Raw genomic sequence first — 14,581 nt, 5'->3', positions numbered from 1 at the left:
ACTTACATTATGAAGCCACGAGAGCTTTGTAAACTTTGGATTTGCTTCAACATGACATTCAAAGTACACATCATCTCCTTCTTTAATATCATCATTAGAGAGAGTTGATCCTAGTTGGAGAGTCACAAGTGGAGGATCTGTAATAAATATATTGAATAATGATAAAAGTTATTCTATGAAAAAAAATGAAGGAAGTAAAAAAGTTTCAGTTTCTGAAGTTCTTTTGAATTTAAATAAAAGACAAGTAAGAAAGTAATTTGAGTTGAGTGATCGGAAGCGCATTTTATTTATAACAGAGCTTGAAGTTGACTAGATTCAAGGTCGAACGTGGCTCTATTCAAGAGTCGAGCGTGACTCAATTTAAGAATCGAGCGTGACTCTTTACTAGGGTCGAGCGTGATTCAATTCAAAGATTGAGCGTGACTCTATTCAAGGTTCGAGTGAGACTTTGTTCAAGCGTCGAGCATGACTTTGTTCAAGGGTCGAGCGTAACTCTGTTCAATGATCGAGCGTGACTCTATTCAAGGGTCGAGCGTGACTCTATTCAAGGGTCGAGCATGACTTTGTTCAAGGGCCGAGCGTAACTCTGTTCAATGGTCGAGCGTGACTCTATTCAAGGTTACAATACCACTTCCGTACTTAACCTTTCCCAACAGAAAATCCATCAAAAATATCAAAATCTCAATTTGAAAAATATTGTTTTCAATATCAATGTTTGCAATCAACTTATGAACTCTACAAATCTTTTTTTAAGACTTAATATAGGTAAGATGAGGAAGAACATGAAGTAAATCAGCAGATATTATTTGAATTTTTCTTCCTTTTACAAATGTATATACAAAATTTATAAACTCTATTTCGATTTCTTCTTATTTTTCAAATTCGAAGCTTTTATGATATTTCAATTAGAGTGCATTTGAAAAGAAATGTGAACATTTTGAGCTCGTTAAAAAGTTCCACATTCATGAATATAGTTCAATCTAAAGTGAACATAAATTTTCAATTTTATTGCTCACACGAGTATTATTGAGAAATATTTTTCTTTCTTGTTCACACCGTGTTTGATAAGTTTTGAATTAAGTGCCATTTGATTTAAGTGGGTCGAGCGAGCCTCAGTTTAAGTGGGTCTAGTGAGGCTCTGTTTAAGTGGGCTCTGTTATTAGGGTCGAGTTTGGCTCTATTGAAGAGTCGAGCGTGACTCTGTTTAAGATTGGAGCGTAGCAGTGTTGAAGGGTCGAGCGTGACTCTGTTGAAGGGTCGAGCGTGGCTCTGTTGAAGGGTCGAGCTTGATTCTGTTGAACGTTCGAGCGTGAATCTGTTGAAAAAATGAGCGAGGCTCTGTTGAAAGGTCGAGCGTGACTCTGTTTAAGGGATGAACTAAGCTCGGATAAAAAAAGAGCGAGACTCTGTTGAAGGCTCGAGCGAGGCTCTGTTGAAGGGTCGAACGAGGCTCTGTTGAAGGGTCGAGCGTGACTCGTTTGAATAGCTTAATAGACCTTTGCTTCAAATATTGAGCAAGTATTGGATGAAGCTTTAATTGAACAATTAACAACATATTACGTTTAAAACGTGTCATTAACATCAAGACTCGATAAATTATGACCCAAAGCAATAAGAAAATAAATGTTGTCCGGTGTGAACATGCCATAAATCCTTCCTGCCTTCATTACAAAATCCTGTTGTATTCTTTGCTTTTTTTCCCGCCCTTACACTTCTAACTGCTTGTGTGGCATAATGTACAGTACGAGTAACAACATCTTTTTTTTGGAAGGAGAAATAATTGATCCCATGTGTTACAGCTTCAACTTTCAAACGGCAGATCGTTAGATTCCATTTGCCTAAGCAAGACATAAATCGTTGAAAATAAATTACTGAAATTATGATGCATTTTTCATGGGTAGCTGCTATAGGAAATAAAAAAAAAATCCTTGTGCTGCTTGTTGTGATACTGACTCTAATAGAATCCCATTAAATTGAAATTTATGTTTATTTTCATTTTGTTGCCTTTTTTTTGTGTGTGTATGCTGAATGCTTTCAGTTTCTTACATTCAAACGAGCTATTATGGTGCTCGGCTTCAATATCACTCCATAGAGATAGGTCCATGTTAACGTCAATATTGATAAGTGATTGATTTTAAATGTTCGTTATTATGCAAGAATATTTTATGAGAGTTCAAAAATAATGGCATGATAAAAGGTAAGGTTAATGTTTATTCAGTGCCATTTTTCACAGCAAATGTGATGCTTTAAACTTTTTTCTTTCTGTGGCTGAATGGTTGTCATGAATTTTATTGATTATTTGATGATGGAATTTCAAATTCATTTTTGGACAGGACTAGAGGCTAATGACAAATGCACATGCAAAGTCAATTAACATCACATCCATATCCAACAGTAACATTGATTTGACATCAAATTTGGATATCATTTCTCATGAGATAAATAAAATGATTGACTTTACATTATTGGATGGCGCGTGATGGCGAAGAAGCTTTTGTGCATAGATAATACGCCCGAAGATGTCTGTTAGCAACAACAGACAGGACGGAAGACAATTGCCTTAATACAAAGTGTACTATGGATTAATTGACCATTATAGTTAATTAAAGATGTAAATTTCATTGGTTAGGGTAACAACTGCTCATTAAAAATCTTGAATTGCTTTCAGTTCATTAACTTTTTTTTTGTTGTTGCTAATGCAAAAACCAGCATACTTTGTGAAATTATGGATGGAAATGAAATTTTGTGAATTTTAAGTGCTTTTAATCACTCAAAATTGCTGTGAAAAAAGGAATTTTTAGACGCAATCGCTGATGATGCTCAACATTTTAAAGATTGTATTGACGAAAAATAGACAGCGAGGCACAGGCCAGCGTGAATGCAGTATGGAGCTGAATTTCACCGAATCTGACCTCTTGTTAGAGTCACGACGGCCTAGACTGGATATTATTCGTCTCTTTTACGGCGTGTCCCTTTCGCAATTACTAATTGGTAAGCCCAAGCCAGCAATAATGTCTGTAAGAAGTAGAATCAAAAGGAGCAAGTAATTGCAAGAATTCCATAGGAGCCAGCTGCTCAGTATTCAAAGACAATGATATGGAACTGATCAGCTTCGCCCCTTGAATAATTGAGTGTTATTAAGGTCACCAAAAGAAGCTACTGATAGAGACAATAATGAGAATTTACAATCAATTGAAAAGGTCAAAGATCTCAAAAGATATGCACGGCTGCCAATGGAAGTAAGAGAGTGTCTAGTTCCTTATTTATTCTTGGGGATACTAAACATTGCAATCTACTCTCGAGCATCTCTTCCAATTCAATTTAAAACTATCCAAAACTATCCCAGTCACCAATTTCATTGAAGATTTTATGTCCAACAAGGAACATTCTAAGGAACTAAAATGCATTCAATTCCTACAATCACGATACTGAATTGAATGTAGATACAACTTTATAAAATTTTCAAATATTTAATGTGATATCTGTCTCGACTTTACTATATACACCAAGTGGGATATAATATCACGACGAAGCAGCATGAATAAGATGAAGAAGAAGAAAAAAAATCAAATTTAATTGAACAGAATGTGCTTAACACGATACTCAACATCAAATACAGGATAGAGATTTCTTTTGTAGATTCTATGAATGAGGAATTCAATGTGAATATTTTAAAGGGGGTAACATGTTGGAAAATTAAATTTGATATGGGATCATACACTTGTGATGTTTAGTGTTTGGTTTAGTGGTTCTAAAGCTGAGGGATATGCATGATAGTCTCATAAGAGTGTCCCAAAAATGAAAGCTTTCGTTGATTATCTAAGCGAAAAATCATATCGAATTAAAACGAGAAGTTGAAGGCAGACTTGGGTATAGAGGGGGTTTTGGGGTCAAAATTCTTCAATTTAGACTACTCTAAGTCAATCCAAATTCTATGGACTACTCTTAGGATTCAACCATTAGCCGAAGACCTACATTTCCTGTATTTTAAATGCGCAGACTTCAAGTTTTAGACTGTACGTTATAGTTCGTCCAAGACTGAAGACCTGCAATTTTGGATGAACCTTTGTTAGTCCTAATTTACTCCCTTAAGTGGATATTTTAGTCCCAAGTCTCTTCTCCCACCTTGAACCCTGAATAAGCCTTTACTTAGTCCATCTAGTTTAAAAACCAAGAAATTTTGAGAAACACTGATTTAAATGACTAATAAAATCATCCAGATTATCATGATTATTACAAAAGTGACAGTTACCCAACTAAATTTGTGAACGTAACTGTCAATCGACCCCAAAACTAACATAAACCTTTTCTGAATCTTCCAGAGTAAAGCTCTTATTACAATACTTAGAATTCTCAACCATCTTTCCCCCTCTTTTCAAAAAACTTTTACATATCTCTACCATTCCTATCCCATATCCAGCTTTTTATACTTTAAACTGCTTTATTCCCAAAAAAAAGAGAATTATGGATATATAGTAAAATAGATGAAGTTGAACATTGAATGGATGTGAACATAACAAAACTTACAGACTACGCTGAGTTTATGTGTTGCTTCGAGAAAGAGTCCGCTCACGACGGGGTTCTCCGCTCGACACACTATAAATTTTCCATCATCCTCTACAGTAGGTGAAAAGCTTAGTTCCGATTTTGTGGTATTATTTAAAATCTCATCCTATAAAAACGATCGTTGTTGCAGGCAAGCATTATAGAGAATAAAGAAAAAAAGGAGCAAAAAAAAGGGCATTAAAATGGAGATGAAAGGAGGAACAAAATTAACTTTTTGTATGCTCAGAGTCTATACTTTAGCTCTCGTTCTCTGTCATTTTAATGTGAATGTACTTGGGTCAATTATTTTTTTCAGTAAAGTTTATTTTTATTTCGACATTTGCACGCAATTTGTCCATTTTTGGACTTAAATTCATTGGCCTGATTGCTGATAAATTTAGAAGATTTGTAGAATCTGTTGTAAAGGTCAAATGGATGTTTGAGTGATTTTTTTGGGACATAAATTAAGGCTGTTGTGCTTATGTTATGATTGAATAAAAATAGACAAATTTCGAGAATTTGTAAAAATATAAATGCACGATGGATATCTCATGATTAATTTCTGAGAAAAATGAGATTGCTGATTTTGGAGCCAAAAAGCTTGTTTATCTGGAAAATTTTTGGGACATTCAGCCAATCGGCACATACTGAAAAGTTGCAAGCACAGCTACGAGGCGGCAGAATACTAAGAACCATATGGGAGCCAACTGTCAATTCCAGTAACAACTGAAAACAGTCAAATTTGCCAATTGGTGAAAATAGCAAATTTGTCAATTAGCTGCCAAATAGTTCTAAGCTGCCGCCTCGTTGCCATGCTGTCAACAATTCAACATGTGCCAATCGTGTCTCTGAATGACTAACTAGGCACCAGATTCGGTTTAAATCCCGCACCATGCTAATTAAACTCTGACTTCGTGACAGATTCAGTTTGAATGACATCGTGCTGAATTTAAACCGAATCACCCGAACAGACAAAGAGTTGATTCATAAGCATGCTTATTCAGGTAAAAATGCTCATTGTCTATTAGGGCTTGACACCAAGTCTGAGTCAAATCAGCCTGTTGTCGTATTTTGAATCAATTAACCGTTGACTTTGTTATGGTGCCGGATTCGGTTTAAATGCCAATGACTTGGATTCAAAACGAATCCGGCTTCAAGTCAGAATCACAGAAGTCCAGTGCCAGATTTTGGATCGATTAACAGATTTAAGCTATTCCTTTGGCCGACTTGGTGCCAGGTTTGGTTTAAATGCCATTGTCCCGCATTCAAAACTAATCCGGCACCAAGCCATAGTCTAGCCAGCCCATTGCCAGATTTTGAAACGATTAACCGACTTATCCTATTCAGAGTCAATTTATCAGCTCTTAAAATGCTCCACAAAAGTCAAAAATCACTTCATGACATTTTCAACTTCATACGAATATATCCCCATAACACCCCATATTCACATTCACATACGACATCATCAGAGAATAAGAGCAAAAAGCTGAGCAAAAAAAAAAAGGAAAAAGGAATAAACTTTTTAGATTTAAGTTGATTATAATGATTATCATGTTCAAACTTGTAATTTACCTTCGTTCGTCTCAACTGACGTTTTCCCTTGTACCATGTTATAATTGCATTTGGCCTTGAACCGGAGCTCTCACAAATGATTTCGTATCTTCGATCTGCAACCATTCTTGTTGGTGGTTTTCTTATTTCTACTGTTAAAGGCTTTACTGTATGAAGGAATGAAAGAAGAAGGAAAAATAAATTTGAAAATGATGAAAAACAATACAAATTTGTAGAAGTATGGGAGGTGATGGAAAGGAGGCACTTATATAGACTCGATGAATAAATTTACATCTTTTCACATACAATTTATTTGCTTCTTTTTTCCTTTCATATTCCAATTTCCACATGAACACATTTTTCATGTTATCAATGCATAAACAACAAATTTGTAGACATGAAGCCCATGATACCTAGATAAATAAGAATGACTTCGGGCAATGGCATTGATAGGGTAAAAATTGTCGCATGACATGTTGATGGCAACAACAAAAAAAAAGGAGAAAGAAATCTGCAAACAATGTCAAAAGTTTATGGATAAATGCTTTGTTGATGATATACGATGTGGAGAATTTTTGTTGTTTTTTTGGGGTTCATTCGGAAATGATGGTGTATGTTGAAGGTTTTGTATTTGACAGCTGGGTAGCTTGGAATTGTACGGTAAGTGGATGGATACACTGTTTTTATGCGAGATACACCCTAGCAGGTACAGAGCATACTTTCATGATAAAGAAGGAGCACGATGGGACCTAATAGCGGTCCCTTTGCCTACTAGAGTACGGCATTGATTTCGGGATTACATACAATTCCATCCCAGGATTGATTTTTCCGGTCAAAATCATGGTAGCCAATTGGTTATTTCATGTCATCTAAATTGCAATTTGATTGCCATAAAAGCCATGACGACCACATGTCGACGACGTGGTATCCAAGTGGCAATTTTAAAGTTGGCTGTCATAAAAGTTCAAGTCATCCAAATGGCAACTTTTATGACGGTTAACTTGGATATTGCCACTTGGATGCCATGCAGCCGCCATTTGACTGCCATGAAAGACTTATGTCGATTGGAACAAGATTTTCTTACGAACGGAATATTGATGGAACTTGACCTGATCGAAAATACAAAATATGGCTTTAATAGACTTTGGAACTTCTTTGAAAAAGTGAAGAGCTTTAAAAAGCGATTGGAATTTCTAGATTATCAATCCATTAAGAAATCGATTAAAAGTCATAAAAAAGTACAGCAGATGAATCAAAATTCTTAAGAGTTGCGTCCATATCACCAACCTCAAAAGGCTTTAATTCAAATGTCATTTGTACATACATCAACAAATATTACAAAAGAAAACTCATTTCAACTCTATAAATCTAAACAATACGTTTGGCCCTTCCAATAAAAGCTTCACCCAAGCAATCTCATTTTGGGTACCCGCAAGGCATATAGTCAATATATGGTAAGTAAAACGAGAAGAAACAAAAAAAATTTTGTTTGCATTTGTTATGCCGAACAAAGCGATGACTATATGCTATATGAGCTGTTCATGCAAAAGCACGAAAGGCAAAGCAATAAGACAAACATGTGTGTATACATGAGAATTGGTGTGGAAATTGGAAATAATTTTCAATTTTCATAAAAAATTGCTTTTAGATGAAAAAAATTCGAGGGTTCTTTTTGGGTAAATTTTTGTGACAAGTGATTATGATAACTACGCAATTTGGGTTTGTTTTGTTTGGAAGATTTTTTGTGCTTTCTTGTTTTTTTATATGCCGAAAGTAAATTTGGAATTTTGCGTTGTATTTGCTTACGTTAGGCTCATGTGGGTGAATTATTTGGAAAAAAAAAAGTTTTTTGAAGCATTTAAAAATGATTGAAGGAGTTGCTGATTTTGTTGATTTTTTTGGATGTTTATATTCACTTCTTTAAAGTTTTGGGGTTGTTTGTTGATGTTCATTAGGGTAGTGTTGCTAAAACAGATCCTTGTGACACACAGAAGCAATAGATCTGTCACAGTTTATATTCGTGAACAGGCAATTTTTGTTTGCCAGCGAACAAGCAAGATCTGTCCTTAATGACTAGGGTATAAGCTAGATTTAGTCTATTACCTAGCAAACCCAAGTGCTAGTCGCTTGAGTTGCCCAAGTGACACAACAAAAACTCGAGCGACATAATGTCACAACAGCACAGCATCAAAACGGTCGTCCGGGGTGCATAAAGGCAACGTTGTGTTTTACCGTTAATAAGACAACCTAACGACGCACTATAAAACACGTTATACTGTTCGGAAAAGTGACTATGTGACCATATAGATGGTCAACCGTCAAAACATGTTATTTTGTTGCCATGATGACTGATTTCATCAATACGGATTGCATCAATACGGTGATGATCCGGTCTCGTAGCGACTACAGTGTACTGCTTGAAACTTCTTTCAAACATCCAGTATTTTTTTTCCCAAATATCTGCTAAACCCCAAGCATTTTCAATATCACACCCACAAAATCCACTTGTAAACATCTCCTTTCTCCTCACAACATCCACAAAAAAAAACTCACAAAAAAAATTCAATTGAAAAAGTTGTCAATAAACTCACAATGCATATCTAGTACAAAGGACGTTTCCTTAGGCTCTACAAGTTTTGTATTAGATGCTTGACATGTAAATATAGAATTGAGATCACTTCTCTGTATTTGAGGCCACAGGAGTCTATTTTCAATCACATCGCCTGAATTGTGCTCATATTGATCATCTACGGGTAGTCCATTTATGAGCCATCGAACTGTCGGCTGAGGTCGTCCTGTAGAAGAAAAAGCATAAAATAAAATGTGGGCTGGAATCGACTGAACATGAAATGTTGCTGGAACTAATAAAACATTAAAAATGTTGTAATAAATTTCACTACAAACTGAGATGGAATAAAAATGTTAATTTCTTGATGCCTCAATGGTATACAGTACAAGAAAGTGTATATTTTAGAATTCAGGAACAGCAATAGTATGAGGTGGATGGAAAAGGAACAGAAAAAATAAAGTTGTTGATGAGAAAAAAAAAAGATTTAATTGCTTTTTTATGTAAATTAAACTCAATTTTGATTGCATCAACAACAATGAAAGCAAAGCCGTTTGTAACAGTGGAAAAAGTTTAACAGTTAAAACTTTTTTTTTTAGTTTCTCGCCTGCCATTTTAAATTTTTAGCATTATTGGTGGTATGGATGGTGGATTTAGATGCGGTATTTTGTCTAATTGAGTGTTTTGTTGATCTTTTAGAGTAAGTGAAGCATTATTAGGGAAATATAGCTGCTGTCAGACGACTCTAGTGTAAGCCTAGCTAGCAGAATGTGACAGAATATACACTAATACAAGAATCAGTCTCTAAAGAGCACATTGAGCCGTACTGTCCGTTTGCGAACCGGTTCAACAACGGTTTATCATAGTTAGACTTTAACTTCTATAAATCCCCAACTTCAATACCAATTCCAGATCAATCTAACTCCGAAGTTTGACATGAATACCAATTCAGGTTGTAGAATTGGAGAAGCCGAAGTCTGATTCCGAAACTGAATAAATTCTAAGTGAAAACCTTCTCGTTATATTCCCTAATATTGCTAAATACACCAAACAATAAGGCCCGAGCCATATAGAGTCCATTCTGCCAGTCAGTGTGTAAGTCCTCTGTGTGTTGAATTTCAGACCAGATTTGCATAAATCGCCTCTTTTGTAAAGGCTTGGCCGCGATTCCCACCAGAGATTGATCTTTCTATCATTTCATTGTGTACTAAGGCTTCAAGTCTTAAAGTCTTTTTCTCGACAAATTCTCGAGACCGAGACCGAAAACTATCTGGGAAGGCATCGGGAACCCTTATTGAGAACTGTTTCGATAGGCAGGAATAGAGCCAGTTTCAGGCAGCATCTAAAGTAGACCATGAATCACAATTGATCTGTTTAGCCATCAGATCAAGTAAGTACATGCTCTCAACATTAAATATCTCCCATAATTCCATCTACAGCTACACATTAGATAACGCCTTATCCACAAAACACTGCAGTAACTCTCATAAATTGTTCCTCAACTTTCTTTATATTCACTGTTTTTCATCTATTAGGGGATATATACAATGCATACATTAATCCAAACAATGAGCATAGTAAAGACTTTTCCGTGTCGCTTTTCATCTTTTCTGTTGGTTTTTATGTGTTGAAAGTAAAATTGAAACTATTCTGAATGAAAACTCGCTCATTGCCATCATCAGACTGCCGTTTTTATGTCCCAAAGAAGTTGAAATTTAACGGTTCAAGACGTTTATTGCTTTCTACTTTTAAAGTTTTTACTCTTTTTGAACTAAAATTTAAAATACTCTATTGTGGTCGGTCGCTGTTTGAATTATTGTTGCTTGCTCAATTTTTTTCTCTGTGGTGGCTGTGTTTGCGTTTTTTTTGTGCTGCATATTTAACCTGTCACAAAAGGTAACATGGAAATGTTCAATTTAAATCTGTTTTTGCTACAAAAAAGTATAGCAAATGTGGACACTTTAATCAGATTAAATGGAAAATGGCACAATAGAAAGCATTTTTTGATGGGGAATTGTTAGAATGTAGTTTGTTATGGACCGTAGTGTTATATATTATTTTTTATAATAATAGTTTTCTAACAGACAAAGAGCATACTCTGGATATACTCAATTTTGTCAGAATGCTCATTTACATGAATTAATAAGCATGCTTTGAGTATACTCATTAGTGTAAGCATGCTCTTTGGATGTTAGGGATAATATTGAAGCATATTAGAAACTGGAGTATTGAACAATTTGTCTTGGAAACTGCTAGTTCTAGAGTCAGGTCTGTGTAGTCTAGTAGCTAAGAAATAGCCAAAATTCATTTCTTTTATAAATGCTTGGGTTTTATTCCTATCAGAATAAAATTACATTAATGCTGCTTAAACTATGATCCACATTCATTCTAGTCCAAGACAGAGTTGGCAAAAACAGCTGACTTGGTTTTGTCACTTTATCCGGTAACATTCGGGAAGTGAGTTTTCCTGTAAATTGCTACCCTTTACAGATATCGATGAAAGCCCTAAATGAGTAGCAGCCATCAAGGAAGACTTTAACCTGTAAAAACCGTTATTCGGTGGGTTTTTACCGATTATATCTGCATGCATGTCAACTATAGTTAAAGAGCCTCAAGTGTGTCACGAGAAGTATGACAGCACTTGCTTCTTTCAAGACTTCCAAAATATCTGCTAATAAGAGCCTTAGGTCATCTAGATTAGACCAAAGCTCGAAGTTGACGCGGATTATGTATGGAAAGACTGACTCAAGTCGACTCGATTGCCTACAAAATGCAAGCCGACTTCGAATTCTGGGTTAGAGTATTTATGATATTATGCATAATGTTGACGACTTTGCAATGTCTAGATAGTTTTTTTTATGTCTTGTTAAGACCCAATATCAGAATCGCTAAAGTAAATCTTATTCATTCACGCTGAACTAAATAACAAATCAGTATTAAGTATCAACAGCCCCAATCAGCACATATTGAAGTGATGTCACCACTGCGATGATGCTGAATACTTAGAGACAGCACTCAATTTGTGTACCAATTGAAAAGTACAGACAAAATGCTCACAATAAGCCAATCCCACAACACAAGCATCTCAAAAGAAAGCAAAAAAAAAGGTTTTTCCACGTCTTATTCAAATTGCCCGTATTTCATTTTTCACAGTGACATTTTGGTTGTGCTTTTTTTTTGTTATTCAAAGAGCTTTCAAAACTTTTCTTTGGGTATTGTATTCATGTCGTATACTTAAACAGTAGATTGCAATTGACAATAAAAATTCAATTTCTACGTGAATGAATAAAATTAAGACGATAAAAAATTGACTTTTAAGTGCTGAATAATTTTTTTGTTGTATAACTTTTCATTCCTTATTGTGAATCTCACTTTTGCCTTTAAAATTTTAAATAAATAAAATTCTATAGAAAAGTTTATAAGGCGATGAAAATCTAATTTATATACACAAGACATCCATTAAATTTATCTTTTTTTATTAGAATTATCAACTTTTTTTCATCCCATATAGACACTGAGCGTCGACTACAATGGGAGACAAAAACTCTTTCGTATAGATTTAAAAATTTATGCATCAGCAAACTTTTACATTCGCTTTCGCTCGCTGGATCAGAGTTGTAGCTTTAATGCCCACGCATGCACAATATTTGTTTGCATTTATTTTTTCAAACATTTTTTGGATGTTTTGCTTAATTGAGTAGCTTAAATTATCCCACATAAAAGTAAACATAACCTACAAATTCATGTTAATCTGATACTTGCTGTGGTGCTTTTTTTGAGAGATGAGCCTTAATTAAAAGTAAGAATATGAAGAATTTTTAAAGTTGTCGAGAGTTTAGAAAGTGTGTTGGCTTTAGGTAATTTTTGGCATCATCTCCTAAAAAATATTGCTTGCTGTTCAAATTAAATAATTTCATTGGGAAATTAAATCAATAGAGTTAGAGAACATCAAAGCATATCTCGTTTTACAGCATAGTAGAATTTGGAGTAGTTTGAAATAAATATAGGCATAGTTAATGGATGGATACATTTTAAAGATTGACGCACTTTTCTGATATGACTAAAGGATTGCTCGAATCCATGTCATATCTTCAATAGATGTAGATGAACAGTATGTCAGTGTTGTACTATCTCTTTTGTGGCTCGACAAACCTTGGTGGTAAGTCAGGAACAAAACCGACGAATTAGTGTGTCGCGGCACAGAGTTTGGACAACTCTGATCTATTGAATAATTAAGAGATCGTACTTTGATTGGAACCGTTGTTTTACTACTCGGCCACAAAAGCTTAATTCTTGTTCTTCGCAAAATTTATTTATAAAACGCTCGATACTCCAAATTTCACTTAATTAAAATACCACATCTATCAAGGGTTACCAAAGCGACACAAATGAAGAAGGCTCAGACATGGAGCTTTTAAGTTTACGTAATGGATTCATTTAGCAGAGCTAGAAGTCGAATCGTGTTGACTCGAGTCTATTAGCTTTTTCTTTAATCGACTTCAAATCGACTAAAGTCAATTTCCATTTTAACTTCAAGCTCTGCTAAATGAAAGCTGCCTCGGTGGAGCTGCCTAAAACACTTTGAAACGCCTTGAAAACACAAATAGTAGAGAACAACTACATGAAATTATATCTCATCTTTGGTACTTCCAGAAAATATGATGTTTACTTTGCAAGCATTTTGATGTGTTCTAGGAAGGCATATGTGTACCATTAATTAGCTAATTATGAACTTAAGGCTATTTCTATAAAAATCAGAGAATAAATTTTCAGAATATTACATAAAAGACTCAAATTAAGCGAATTGTGTTGCTAAGGTGCTGATGATGTTGAATTTGACTTATTGGTTGCTTAAGCCAATGTCCTAAACTCGAGATTAAATCAAGAGTTTGACGATTTCCACAAAAACATTCTCAATTTAAGTATCAACTCTGTCTTATTGTTCCTAAACTCACAACACCATCTCATACCTTCAAGTACTGTTCTCTCAATTTTTTGCTTTAATTTTTCGCTCCTTTTCAAATCCAGCACAAAATATCATAATAATCTACGCTAAAAGAATCCAGATAAATATGTACAACAACAAAAAAATAAAGCTTACCTCCAACTACGCGACATGATAGTATAATATCTTCTGCCTCTTGCATTGGACCAATTTTAGTGCTATTCAGTTGTCGTCCCCATCTATCGAGTACAACAGGCGATTCAGGTAAAACTACATTTATTATTATTACGTACCGACGAAGAAGCACAAAAAAAAGATGAAAATTGAAATGAAAATGAAAAGAAAAAGGAAAATGAGAAAAGGTTTTTCTATATGTTTATATAATTCCTTGATAAATGACATTTTCTGCCTAGGTAAGCAAGCAATTGACAAAAATAGTAAAGTAGGGTAGATGAGAAGAATAACATTTATATATATATATTTATCAATATACAGCATATAGAATACGGTAGATATTTTTTCCAATATAAAATAGTTATTGGATAGGCAAGAAATTAAATTAGATTTCATCGAACATGTATACACATACATATAAATGCTTTTGTTATCGAGTGTGAAAGGCATAAATACTCCAATTTCGATTCCTTCTTATTTCATTTTCATCTCTTCATGTATGTTTCTCACATCTTCATACTTTCTTGTGTATGGGAAGAAATGTTATGGAACGAAAAGACGTTAAATTGAGAGAAAAAATGGCAATAAGAAGGAAAATTAGGTTTTTTTTGTGTGCATTTCTAGGAAATGTTTGTCTCTAAGAGAGCAGTAGGTTAGAAGGTGATATTATTTGATGAATTGGAATTAGCATCAATCTAGTTCAGTGATGAGCAATCTGTGTGTCGCGGTCACTAGTGTTGTCAATATTTTATGGATTTGTCATAAACCGCATGTCATCTTCTGTTTCAATTAAGGCTATC

At 34.7% G+C, this 14,581-nt stretch overlaps 1 protein-coding gene across 3 annotated transcripts in view; it reads right to left on the bottom strand.

The window, feature by feature from the left end:
- LOC139093699 (neural cell adhesion molecule 2-like) overlaps positions 1–14,581 on the bottom strand; it is a 79,081-nt gene that overhangs the window by 11,902 nt on the left and 52,598 nt on the right. For all 3 annotated transcript variants that reach the window (XM_070644507.1, XM_070644506.1, XM_070644508.1), the window contains 5 exons: positions 13,764–13,877; positions 8,688–8,891; positions 6,118–6,263; positions 4,528–4,672; positions 7–137 (listed from right to left, as the gene is read on the bottom strand). In XM_070644507.1, coding sequence (XP_070500608.1) covers positions 7–137; positions 4,528–4,672; positions 6,118–6,263; positions 8,688–8,891; positions 13,764–13,877 — 740 coding nt within the window. The remainder of the gene's footprint in view (positions 1–6; positions 138–4,527; positions 4,673–6,117; positions 6,264–8,687; positions 8,892–13,763; positions 13,878–14,581) is intronic.

Source organism: Chironomus tepperi, unplaced genomic scaffold (genome assembly GCF_022539635.2).
Source record: "Chironomus tepperi strain 1889 unplaced genomic scaffold, CSIRO-AGI_Ctep_v1 contig_337, whole genome shotgun sequence".
NCBI lineage: Eukaryota > Metazoa > Arthropoda > Insecta > Diptera > Chironomidae > Chironomus > Chironomus tepperi.
Note: the sequence above shows the minus strand (reverse complement) of the source record. Positions and strands in the feature narration are given on the sequence as shown.